This window comes from Mytilus galloprovincialis, chromosome 1 (genome assembly GCF_965363235.1).
Source record: "Mytilus galloprovincialis chromosome 1, xbMytGall1.hap1.1, whole genome shotgun sequence".
Taxonomy (NCBI): Eukaryota; Metazoa; Mollusca; class Bivalvia; order Mytilida; family Mytilidae; genus Mytilus; species Mytilus galloprovincialis.
Genome location: NC_134838.1, coordinates 978547 through 992813, shown reverse-complemented (window position 1 = coordinate 992813; position 14267 = coordinate 978547). Strand labels below are relative to the sequence as shown.

Here is a 14267-nt window from a genome sequence, read left to right as displayed (position 1 = left end):
CCCAAGATTTCAATTTTTGTTAAAATCAGACTAAGTTTAATTTTGGACCCTTTGGACTTTAGTGTAGACCAATTTGAAAACAGGACCAAAAATGAAGAATCTACATACACTGTTAGATTTGGTATATCAAAGAACCCCATTTATTCAATTTTTGATGAAATCAAACAAAGTTTAATTTTGGACTCCAATTTGGACCAACTTGAAAACTGGGCCAATAATCAAGAATCTAAGTACATTTTTAGATTCAGCATATCAAAGAACCTAACTGATTCATTTTTTGTCAAAATCAAACTAAGTTTAATTTTGGACCCTTTGGACCTTAATGTAGACCAATTTGAAAAGGGGACCAAAGGTTAAGAATCTACATACACAGTCATGACAGTTAGATTCGGCATATCAAAGAACCCCAATTATTCAATTTTGATGAAATCAAACAAAGTTTAATTTTGGACCCTTTGGGCCCCTTATTCTGTTGGGACCAAAACTCCCAAAATCAATACCAACCTTCCTTTTATGGTCATAAACCTTGTGTTTAAATTTCATAGATTTCTATTTACTTATACTAACGTTATGGTGCGAAAACCAAGAAAAATGCTTATTTGGGTCCCTTTTTGGCCCCTAATTCCTAAACTGTTGGGACCTAAACTCCCAAAATCAATACCAACCTTCCTTTTGTAGTCATTAACATTGTGTTTAAATTTCATTGATTTCTATTTACTAAAACTAAAGTTATTGTGTGAAAACCAAGAATAATGCTTATTTGGGCCCTTTTTTGGCCCCTAATTCCTAAACTGTTGAAACCAAAACTCCCAAAATCAATCCCAACCGTTCTTTTGTGGTCATAAACCTTGTGTCAAAATTTCATAGATTTCTATTAACTTAAACTAAAGTTATAGTGCGAAAACCAAGAAAATGCTTATTTGGGCCCTTTTTGGCCCCTAATTCCTAAAATGTTGGGACCAAAACTCCCAAAATCAATACCAACCTTCCTTTTGTGGTCATAAACCTTGTGTTAAAATTTCATAGATTTCCATTCACTTTTACTAAAGTTAGAGTGCGAAAACTAAAAGTATTCGGACGCAGGACGACGACGACGACGACGACGACGACGACGACGACGACGACGACGCCGACGCCAACGTGATAGCAATATACGACGAAAAATTTTTCAAATTTTGCGGTCGTATAAAAATTCATGCTACTTAATCAATGTACAGCTTTTAAAACTACATTTTTAAATCATTTTAATGCCTCATATGCATACTCATTGATAAATTTTTACAGAAGTGCAAAAAAGCCAAAATGCAAATAACAGTAACTTCAAAACTTAAAAAATCCTTTTACTTTCATCAAAATATTCATAAAAAAATCTTAGCAACCTTAACGCTGATTTAAAATAAAATTGAGAATGGAAATGGGGAATGTGCCAAAGAGACAACAACCCGACCATAGAAAAAAACAACAGCAGAAGGTCACCAACAGGTCTTCAATGTAGCGAGAAATTCCCGCACCCGGAGGCGTCCTTCAACTGGCCCCTAAACAAAATTGTATTTCAATGCTATTTACGTATACATGACAATATCTATTTTTTACGATAGTATGCTGGACTGGTGTGAGTAACTGCAGGATACATGTGTAAATTTGAATCCTTAAAATGAAGATGTTAGCTATAAATTTAATATTATTTCACTTAAAGTTTCCAAACATTATCAAATTTTGTCCTGTAAAAAGAGACATATGAGAAAGAAAGAGGCATTAAATGACAATACAAAGGCTACTCATGCATTTTAAAGTTCTAATAAGTAATTATATAACACAAGATACATGTAATAACTAAGTATATAACATGTTTATAAATATAAACTATTTATAATCATTAATATGTCTATATAAATTACAATAAAAATATAATCACAATACATAAATAAATTTGAAAATAGAATTTTTGTGTAACAGTACTTTTGTTTATTTTAACTAGGCTAACATGACTTTTCTTTATTTTTCATTTAATTGGTTTTAAAATCTATATGATTAAGATTAAAAGATATTTGTACAAACTACAGTATTTTTATGTCTGACTCTTACTAGAATACTTGGTTGACAATGATAATGTGTAGCCATGATGTTAACTTCACTTCATGCATTCAAATTTCGTTATGTTTTTGAAACAAAATATCTTTTTTTATTACCTGGCAGTTTATCTAGAAATGACACAAAAAATAAATGTATACTTGAAGATTGATTGGTTGATTGCTATATAACATCAAATGAATTTCACAGTCACATTTATATTATTCTAGATAATGAAATGTTGAAGTTATAAGACTAGACTCTGCTTTATACTCAACCAATAATGCAATATTCTGATTTCTGAATCAAATTAACATTCTAGCTCATCTGGTTACAGTTTAAAAGAAGACATGCCATCCTTTTTGGACCCATCATTCTGAGTATAAGAACAATGGTCTTTGCTCTTGCTCTTAATAGCTGTATAATTTAACATAGTATGCTGAGCAGCAAAAAAAAAACAACAAATAAAAACAGGGGAGCACGAAAATTTCTTGATGGACCAGGAAACTGAGATAAAAAATATCTGCAATATTTTCCTGTTATGTTTTCTGACAAGTACTGAATGCCTTACAAATCTTCCAGCAACTTTATGTACTTAACACACAAAGCATTATATTTTTATAATGCAATATATACAATGCACAATGAATTTTGACTATAATACTTTAACCTGTGAATGTGCATTTATGTTTCCCTCATACATTGTTTGCATTTTATTTGACTAAAAAAATATGTTACCTTTAATTACTGCATTAATAAAACAAAAATATCAAGTGTACCCAGACCTAAAAGCAAACCTAGTTACCATGCTTATAAAATTTGACTTGAAATCACAACAAACTAATAATTTCACTATTAAGTGCAGGACACATGCAATCTGCAGTGCAATGATGCAGATTTATAAATATTTTTTTTACCCTTTCTAGGTTTATATATCGGCTGATTAGGAGATATTCCTATAGAAAACAAAAACACAATCTTATTTGACAACATAATTGTTCATTAATGGTTTAAAATAATTGATAATCATTATCACATTAAAGCAATGGTGATGTTAGGACTCATGACGTTAGGCCTCCCGCCACAAATTTTAAACTTCATCAACAACTGAACAAGTTTGAGACCCTACATATTGAATTGACTGAATGACTAAATAGTTTAATACAAGAGGCACAGGATGATTTGTACTGTTGCAATACAAATTATCAAAAGTTTTTAAAAATAAAAATAAGAAGATGTGGTATGATTGCCAATGAGACAAATCTCGAAAAAGAAACAAAATGATATAGAAATTAACAACTATGGGTCACTGTATGGCCTTCAACAATGAGCAAAATCCATACCCCATAGTCAGCTATAAAAGGTCCCAAAATGAATAGTTTTTGACAGTGGTATAACAGTACAACAGAAGAACAAACTTTAAAAAACAGTTGAAAAAGTTTTAACTCATCAGATGTAAGAGTCCTTTCCAAAAATAATATTCATTCACTTTAATTAAATGTTACATTTTTTGTACCTCTAGACCTGTATTATGATACATCTGAACTTTATAATACAGAAGTATTTTTGGTAATTATACAGTTTATAGAATTGGGAAAGTGTTTTCCTTAAGATTTGACTCTTGAATATCAAATGTTTATTCACTTTCCTAACCAGTGGTGTTTACAGTCCTCATAAGGTATACATGTATATGTTGTATTAACTAATTCCAAATAATCTTACATTAAATATCATATCTGTTTAATATGTGTGGTCATAACAATTCTATAATATGCTAAAAATATTACATAAAGATGTAACGATTTTAGTCTTAATCTATTTTTTCTGACATAATATATTTAGAAATCAAATTTGAAAGTTTACAGCTTATTTAAGGTTTTATTATGAAACTTAAATAACAAACGCTTTAATAATTGAACAGAAACATAACCAAATTAGTTAATTTAACCTATACAAATTATGAAATCTTTGTTCACTGTTTTACAGAAACAAGTAACAGACCATCTATTATATATTTTATAGCGTGTATTATATATTTTATAGCGTGTCATTTACTCCTAATTACATCAAATTTAAAAATCAAGATCAATGAGATATTGTATTAAACTATTTAGTCATTCAGTCAATTCAATATGTAGGGTCTCAAACTTGTTCAGTTCTTGATGAAGTGTAAAATTTGTGGCGGGAGGCCTAACGTCACAAGTCCTAACGTCCTAACTTGTTGACACGCCAAACATTGATTTATTGTTTGAATTGAATTTACTATTGATCCTAACATCAAATTAATACCTTATAAAAAAAGCATTAGTCAGACTTTCTAACAGATTATATTAAATGTAAAACTTCTGATATTCTGATACTCAATGTTCTAAATAAAAATTGTATAAAATTGGATTAAAGCATACAAATCAATACTTAAGATGGAAGAAGACATGAAAAACAAAAGTTATTTCGAGTTTGTAATGCTACCAAAGAGCATACAACAATCGAAGGCCATGAATGGGTGTTTAACACAGACAGAAAATCCCTAATTGGAGGAGGTCCTCACAAGACTAATATAACAAAGGCCAGAGGCTACTGACTATGGACAAAAAATGCAGAGGGGTTAAACATGTTTTGTGAGATCTCAACCCTTCGCCTATACCTCTAGCCAATAGAGAATAAAGAAACACAGCAATATGCACAGTAAAATTCAGTTGAAAAAATGTCCAAGTTTGATCTCAGAATAGCTAACAAAAGAAACTAATCAAAATGACAATGATACATAAATAACAAAGGACTACTAGCAGTTACATTATACTGACAAGCCAGCTCCTGCAGACCTTAATTAAACTGATTGAAAGATTATATGTCTTATAGTCTTCATTATACGAATAGACACTTTCATAACAGTACATTGTACATGTATTAGAAATAAGTATGTTAAGCTGCTCTGGAATTGACTATAGTAAGTTTAATGATCTAATAGCATATTCAAAATTAAATCAGTTTAAGTTAAAAGTTCCTAACTGCATTAAGTGATTAAAACACCATTAACTATTTAAATGCATTTACCTTTTACCAAAAAGTTTAAATTGCATTTATATTTTCAGATCAAAGCATTTGTTAATTACTACTGGACGTATAAAAAATTAGCCATTATCAATTAATATATGCCCAACGGAATAAGATTTTGTATTTTTAATTGATTTCCATTTTAAATTATATCTAATAACGTGTTATCCTTTCACAATGCATGGAGAAGGGAACAAAAGAATACCCATTAAAGCATTAGAAAACTTTTCTATTTACAATTGCGGTTTAATTATTGATTTTTCCATTTAATACTTAACAACTCTTACGAGTATAGGATATCTGAAGTAGGTTGGCAAATAAATTCATTTAACATGTATGGATTGTGTGTGATTTACATAGCGATAAGACATTATCGGAACAACCAATTCAACACAAAATATTGTACCAGTTTTAAGTGTTTGCTTGTAATGACTCTTCAATTGTGTCCAGGAAACCAGATTGTTTGACTCTGTTAAAGTCAATATCAGTTTTATAAAAGAGTCCAAAAACTACACAAGAAATTAATAATATACAAATCAATCTGCTAAACTATAATACAAATAGGTTTACAGGACCTAAGTTTAAAAAAAAGTTTTATCACTTGAATACTATCTGTAAAAATATGATATATATCTATATATATATAGAATCCATGCATTTGTTAGTAAATCTATGGAATAAGAATTCAGGATGAGGTACATTTCATTTACCCTAAAATAGACAATTTATAGCAAACATGGGTACAAATGTATATTGTATATTGTTCATGTAAACCTAAGAACAAACAATTCATTGTTGGAAGGAATGATACATTCTTTAAATGAAACAAATTGACAAAATGGTAAAAGAATTATAAATGAATTGTGAGTTTGTGTCAGACCTTTTTTTTGCACAAGCATAAAGCACCCTTAAAAATAGGGTCTAGTGTTAAGTACATTGTAATGATTGAATTTAAATTCACATTTATAATAATTTTATGAGATGTCTTGGAACATCTGAGAGATCCATGGGTCTATTAAACATCTAAATAAAACAGAATATTACAGAATCTAGAATGTGTTGGCCATGCCAGGGAAGTATATTTCTTACTGATTTACACATGATACTTTATAATATTAATATTATCTGGGTCTCGAAAAAATTAAAATGAAAAAAATGAATAATGAATGTTGAAAGAAAGGGTTATTAATGTGACCTACTTGACAAAGTGTTATTAATGTGACCTACTTGACCCTCTATGATCCCTTGATGCTCTACCTCCTGCTCGTACTTCTAGTTTACTTCTTGCTACTGACTGAGTTGACATTCGACTATCGCTTCTTTTTGGCATTCTATTATCTCCCTTTGAATCATCTTCAATTATTTCTGGTATAAGAGGTCGGTTTGATATTTTTTTCACTTTTGGTTTTGAAGATTTATCTAACACTGAAGTTCTACCGCCAAGGACATCATCGTCTTCGTCATCACTATGAGTATCCCGCAGTGAATTAAAATACTGTTCTTTAATTTCCACCGTCTGCCATTCCCTCTGTACATAAATTACATCGTTTGTTAATTCTTTCCATGTTGACATCAACTGATATTCCAAACTTTTTGGAACATGATCAGCAATATCATCATAAGAATATAAATATTTGGCTAACTGCTGAAGAATAGTATATGATGTACTTTTAGTGTCTTCGAATAAATATTTTTGTGAGTCCTCATCATTTGACAAGGCACTATCCAATCGATTTTTAATGTTTGTGACTGACTGGTTAATATTTGGCAGCAAGCTTTTCTTTCCCAATCCATCGCCAAATGGATCTTGTTCCTGGTGTTTTAAAGCTTCCCTGTTCTTGCTAGCTAAGTAGGCAGCTACTTTAGGATTTGGATGTGCAAATCGTAAAGCTTCTGGTAACTCCTCTGGTGCCTTACGACAACGTTTTGGTATCTTCCTTTTCACCTCTTGTTGAAAGAAATAGATTTCTTTTTCATTGTAAAGCACATCATTTGCTGCCATTCTTGTAATCCATAGGTTACTTGCTTGCCAAGCTTATCCCTCAGCCATATCTATCAACAAAAATGGTTTAATTTTTACTTTAGTTTATATATAATATTAAAAAATCATTCATTTGCGATCAATTCTAAACACAACAGAAGTGCATGGTTGTTTTAAATTCACAAGTTCTAACAAACTCCATGATCTGAAATTAAAAATTGACAATGTAATCCTTTATTTATGATCTTATATAAACTTTTATTGTCAGAACATTAGATAAGAAGTCAAAAAATTACTATGTACACAGACAGTATAAAACTGACAAGAGTTAAATGTTCTTTTCATTATAAAATGAATTTGAATGTTGACAAATACTTAACAATAGATCAATAGTAAAATGGGATATAGTACCGGAAGATATCTGAATAATCAGGTTGTCAAACATCTAATAAGTCAGTAGAGGTATAAAAGATAGGTCATGTAGGTAACCACATTTTTCAAGCATTTGACTTTATAAGCTATAAATTTGGAAATAATCTTGTGAAAATGGGCCTTGGTTTAGTATCAAGTAATCGAATAGCATTATGAATTTTATAAAAAGGTTTCTTGAATTCAGCATACATTAATATATATACTGTAATAGGTATGGAAGTATAGTTGAGGGTCTTCATTTCTAAATTCTTCAAATTTTTTGGACATTTTTATCTATTCTGTATACAATGTAGTTAAGCAGCCCATTAATTTCTATTCTCTATAAATTTTGATTCAGTTTTATCTACAGTAATTTTTTTTTTTATCAATTATTTTACATGTATTGTAGCTTATTTTCTTTTCAGAAACCCCATCTATATAGTGATCTATACCATCATGTCAGCTGCCTCATGTATCAAACTTCTAAAAGTAGATTCTTAACAAAATGTAATTGAAACATCTGAATTGAAATTTGGCAATACATGTACATTATAAGTTATCTACATTATGTACGTTCATATCCGTAGATATGGATATTTTAACCCCCTGAGGCGGAGCCGAAGGGTGTACAGGGCACTGAAGGGTGTTAAAATATCCATATCTACGGATATATGAACATAGATAATGAATTTATCCCCGGTCTTAGTCTAAATCTGGCGATTTTTAGAGAAATTCCACCACAAAGTTGAACGTGAAAGTAACGTTTTTTTTCATTTTTCAAATATCTTTTATTGAAATTTAGGATTTTGACATATTTTTAACATTGTGTAGGGTTCTACCCTTTGGTAGAACCCTACAGGTAGACAAATATAAGAAGTTTTTAATCTAAAGACAGAGAAAGTGAAATGGGTTGAATTTGGTGCTCAAAGTTGTGAGAGTTACATCATGATCATAGATGGTGTGACGTCAACATGGGTCATTTGCGTAGCTAGGTCAGTAGTCCTATCCATAGACAATGTGGCAGAATAGTGATGGGTTTACTAAAATGAGTGCAAATAATCGACATAATAAGATAAAATCGTTAGTGGATTAAGTATCTAATTATACAGACATCATGGATAATCTACAGAATTCGATATTTCATAAGGAACAACCATGGAACTAAGGAAAACGCGTGTGAGTTTCCCCGATGTAATGGGTAGCAACGTCCGGGGATATGGGTTAGCAACACTCAGGGGCTATGGGTTTTGTAACGACGTGCGTTAACCAATCAAAATCCTAGAAATATACTAAGCCGGGGATAAGTATCATATATCCCTGTATGTATCTATAAGCATTTATTCAAAATTAACATACATGTATAAAAAGATCAGTTTGTACTGCTTTTATCACTAAAATTATCTGTGTCAAAAAAGCATCTGCCTTTTGTTGAGCTAGCCATGCCATCCATCAGTAAAAACAGAAAATCCTCTTATAATAGCGGGAATATTACTGATAAATGGGATAAGTCCAGGTGAACATTTATTAAGATAGCCTCCTCTAATGGTTTTTTTTATGCTTTTTTAACATAAATAAGAATGTATTTAACGTCACAATTTCCTTTGAAAAACCACATGCATAGTAGGAATTCATGTGATATACGAAAACATATGATTTTGACAATATAAATAAGAAGAGCTTTATTGTATGAGTGCCAATTCAACAACTCTCCATCCAAGTGATATTGTGTAAAAACTTAAAAGTATTTAGTGTAAAGAAGTTTTAAAAATGTCAAAAGTATGGCCTTCAACACAGAGCCTTGACTCCCACGAAACAGAAAGAATAAAGGGTCCCAAAATGACTAGTATTAACAGTGATATAGTGAGGATTTGAAAAGGGCAGGGTACTAGTCAGAAAAAGGGCAATTTTTAACGTGTAAATGTCATTAAAAAAAAGGGCAATTTTACGCATAAATTAATATCATTGAAAAAGGGTAATGACTTAAGTCTTATGATTAATTAGCATATAACTTAACCATTATGGTAAAATCAAGTTTCAGTTACGTAAAAGGGAGGAATTCAAAATAATACTTTTGGCACAATTTTTTTATGGTGATGTTCATAAATCTATGGTCATGATGCTGAGACACTCTTTAACCATGTTAACAGCTGAAATTCAATATTTAGGAAACCTTTTTACTTTCAACTTATATTATGCTGGGTTTTTTTACTGACATACTACATGTAGTTTAACCAGATGAATCCTTAATTATTTAAATTTTTACTTCATTGCACTTGATAGATCAATTAATGGAAGTAACTATGGTGGGGGGTAGGAGGTGTCCTGATCCCGAAATCCCCGGCTTAAAAACATACAATCCCAAGGTCCCAAATTTAAATAAATTCAAATCACGACATCCGAAATACGAAAAAAGAATTCCCGGATCCCAAAATACCGAAATCACGAGCTTAAAAACTCTGGATCCCGGAGTCCCAATAAAGGTCCTATCCCCACTCAAAGATGAAAAATACAATTTTCAAAATATTTATTTTTGAAGTGAATTCAGGTAAAAGTAATTACTATAATGTTCTATTATATATGCATTTGCATTCAATTTGTTTTGTATTTATTAAATCTTTTAACGAAAAGAAACATAAATTGAAGGAATATATTGTGAACAGGTGATAAAAAAAAATAAGTAACTCAAATTCTTTTTTTCTTAATACACAAATTATTTATGACCTATAGTTAAGGTAATTGGTGCTAATTAACAATGTGTTTGACACCAAATCTGTCAGGTGAAGCCATGCACTAAATGGGTCACTTAATTTGACAGTTTGCACAGGTACAAAATGTATCTGAACTTCCACTTTATGGAAGAATTACGAATTAACCAGTATTTCAAAGGCAGAAATTGCAAATTTTTTTCGCAATTAAAACGGACGGGCGCCCAAGAAACGGCATTAAAAAGGCATGGGCATCAATAGAAAAGGGTGGGCACTGTGCCCTGTTCAACCTATGAAGCCAACAACTGGTTAAACTATTCAGCACAGAAAAACAAAGGGTCTAATCTATTTAAACAAGGAGAATCGAAAAACAATATAAATGTACCATGTACAGGGGCAGATCCAGCCATTTTAAAAAGGGGGGTTCCCATTCCAGGACAAAGCAGGGGGTGGGGGTTCCAACTATATGTCCCCATTCAAATGCATTGATCGTTCAAAAAAAGGGGGGTTCCAACCCCCAGAACTCTCCCCCTGGATCCGCCACTGATGTACATCATCAAACACCAACTACTGAACAACAGGTGTACATGTATGATTGGTAAAAGTTTATGTTAAGGATAAATTCTGCTTAGGACTCAACATTCATTCTAAAATACTGCAGTACTGTATAAGAAAATAAAATAATTTAAGCACATATACCTGAACAGCATCATATACATTCCTATGTACACAGAATGTTTACCTTTGTTGATTAGACCAAATGCCAATCTGAGTTATTCGTTCTTGTATGGTTATAATTTTTTGTAAATTGTTCATTAAAAGAAACAAAATCACTGACCCGGTTTGTTGTGATGCATTGAATTTGAGAACATGCACTCCCACGAGTCACAGCTCCCTCGACATAAATGTAATAAATTTTGTCAAGATGCCTCAGAAAGAAACGATGAAATACTTCATAAAATCTATGGATACAAAATATGATTAATGTGTAATTCTTATCTATGTAGAGACATTAACTGAATTAAATCTTCAAATGAAGTACCTGTTCGTTTTCGCCGCCATCTTGGTTGACATCGTAACCTGGCAACTCGAAACAGGACGGGACGGACATGACACAGTATACGGGTTTAAGTGGGAGTGCTCCAAAATAAAAGGAGGATCAAACATGTTCAGATTTTTTTTTTGGAGACCAGTCGTTGAGAGACTATGATGTTCGTCCGCTAGTTAATCACATTCTTCTTGTTAGATCTTTAAAGTAAATCTGTTATTTAAATTCTGCCAATGTAGGCACACCCTCTACTGATTATTCTGGTTCACAATATGAATAACAATTTCTTCCACCAATATCACAGTCACTGTACAATTTTTACATCATATTATTGTCAATAAAATCAGGCTTAATGTCAGTTTAATCAGTACCAACACATTTTCTATAAAATCAAAAAGTATCTAGCTAAAAAGGGTATACAACCAGCAATAGTCCATACCTTTCACAATGAAGATTAAAAATTATTGTATTGTATATTGTGTATTGTATATTGTATTGTATTGTATTGTATTGTATTGTATTGTATTGTATTGTATTGTATTGTATTGTATTGTATTGTATTGTGTTGTATTGTACATTGTATTGTATTGTATTGTATTGTATTGTATTGTGTTGTATTGTACATTGTATTGTATTGTATTGTATTGTATTGTATTGTATTGTATTGTATTGCATTGTATTGTATTGTATGGTATTGTATTGTATGGTATTGTGTTGTATTGTATTGTGTATTGTGTTGTATTGTATTGTGTTGTATTGTATTGTATTGTATTGTGTTGTGTTGTATTGTATTGTATTATATTATATTGTATTATATTGTATTGTATTGTGTTGTATTGTATTTTATTGTATTGTATTGTATTGTATTGTGTATTGTATTGTATTGTGTTGTATTGTATTGTATTATATTGTATTGTATTGTGTTGTATTTTATATTGTATTGTATTGTATTGTGTTGTATTGTGTATTTTATTGTGTTGTATTGTGTGTTGTATTGTATTGTATTGTATTGTGTTGTATTGTATTGTGTATTGTATTGTATTATATTGTATTATGTATTGTATTGTATTATATTGTATTATGTATTGTATTGTGTTGTATTTTATTGTATTGTATTGTATTGTATTGTGTATTGTGTTGTATTATATTGTATTATGTATTGTATTATATTGTATTGTATTGTGTTGTATTGTATTGTATTGTGTATTGTATTGTATTGTGTTGTATTATATTGTATTGTATTGTGTTGTGTTGTATGTTATTGTATTATATTGTATTGTATTTGTATTGTGTTGTGTTGTATTGTATTGTATTGTATTGTGTATTGTATTGTATTGTATATTGTATTGTATTGTATTGTATTGTATTGTATTGTATTGTCATTTTCTGCTAATCAATAAAGGATAGTTCATCCATCTCATTGATGCTGTCATTTGAGTGCAGGAGTGCTTTACATTACTGGTGCTAGAAAATAATTTACATAGTGTTCAGTTATATATTGTAGGATCAGAAGGTGTGATATGATTGACAATGGGACAACTATCCATCATCAACATTTTTTGCTTCTTTTTTATTTAATTCATCCAACTGCAATAGTCTATAGCTTTAGCACTGAAGAAAATAGAATAATTGTCTACATTTGTATATTGTATTGTATTATATTGTATTTATTGTATTGTATTGTATTGTGTATTGTATTTGTATTGAGTATTGTGTATTGTATTTTGTATTGTATTGTACTAATCAATAACATCACATTGATTTTGTCATTTGGGTGCAGGAGTGCTTTAGATTGTTATAAAAGTATTTACAGTGTTCAGTTTTGTATTGTAGGTTGTCATTTGGGTGCAGGAGTGCTTTAGATTGTTATAAAAGTATTTACAGTGTTCAGTTTTGTATTGTAGGATAAGAAGGTGTGGTACCAGATACAGTGTACGTATTGCTTAATATACATAAACTAGAGGCTCTCAAGAGCCTGTATCGCTCACCTGATTCTACTTGGGTTTTTGAAATCATATGAAAAAATATAAAATTTGGCTAAAAGTGACAACACAACCTCATTGATAAGGAAAGGAACATGTTTAATTTCATTCAAAAGTCCCCCACTGGCGGCCATCTTGGATGGCGGATCGGCTACAAAGTAACAACACTTGGTCAGCACCTCATAAGGAACATTCATGCCATGTTTGGTTTTATTCCATTCAGTGGTTCTCTAAAAGAAGTCATTTGTATGCATTTCCCATAGGGTCCTATGTTAAACTAAGTCCCCTGCTGGCGGCCATCTTGAATGATGGATCTGCTACAAAGTAACAACACTTGGTCAGCACCTCATAAGGAACATTCATGCAATGTTTAGTTTTATTCCATTCAGTGGTTCTCTAAAAGAAGTCATTTGTATGCATTTCCAATAGGGTCCTATGTTAAACTAAGTCCCTGCTGGCGGCCATCTTGGATAATGGATCGGCTACAAAGTAACAACACTTGGTCAGCACCACATTAGGAACATTCATGCCATGTTTGATTTCATTCCATTTAGTGGTTCTCTAAAAGAAGTCATTTGTATGCATTTCCCATAGGGTCCTATGTTAAACTAAGTCCCCTGCTGGCGGCCATCTTGGATGATGGATGGGCTACAAAGAAACAACACATGGTCAGCACGGCATAAGGAACATTCATGCAATGTTTGGTTTCATTCCATTCAGTTGTTCTAAAAAAGAAGTCATTTGTATGCATTTCCCTTAGGGTCCTATGTTAAACTAAGTCCCCCGCTGGCGTCCATCTTGGATAATGGATCGGCTACAAAGTAACAACACTTGGTCAGCACCACATTAGGAACATTCATGCCATGTTTGATTTCATTCCATTCAGTGGTTCTCTAAAAGAAGTCATTTGTATGCATTTCCCATAGGGTCCTATGTTAAACTAAGTCCCCCGCTGGCGGCCATCTTGGATGATGGATTGGCTACAAAGTAACAACACTTGGTCAGCACTCCATAAG

At 31.4% G+C, this 14267-nt stretch overlaps 1 protein-coding gene across 10 annotated transcripts in view; it reads right to left on the bottom strand.

Moving 5' to 3' along the window:
• The window catches only part of LOC143062443 (uncharacterized), a 36786-nt gene extending 25452 nt beyond the window's left edge, over window positions 1-11334 (bottom strand). For 7 of the 10 annotated variants that reach the window (XM_076234161.1, XM_076234135.1, XM_076234169.1 and 4 more), the window contains exons 1-3: window positions 11264-11334; window positions 6352-7176; window positions 2988-3026 (exon numbers count right to left, since the gene is read on the bottom strand). In XM_076234161.1, coding sequence (XP_076090276.1) covers window positions 2988-3026; window positions 6352-7126 — 814 coding nt within the window. In that variant the 5' untranslated portion in view covers window positions 7127-7176; window positions 11264-11334. Of the gene's footprint in view, window positions 1-2987; window positions 3027-6351; window positions 7177-11059; window positions 11190-11263 lie in introns of those variants that run through there. The other 3 variants (XM_076234155.1, XM_076234173.1, XM_076234143.1) reach the window with 2 other exon arrangements.
• Window positions 11335-14267: the final 2933 nt, after the last annotated feature.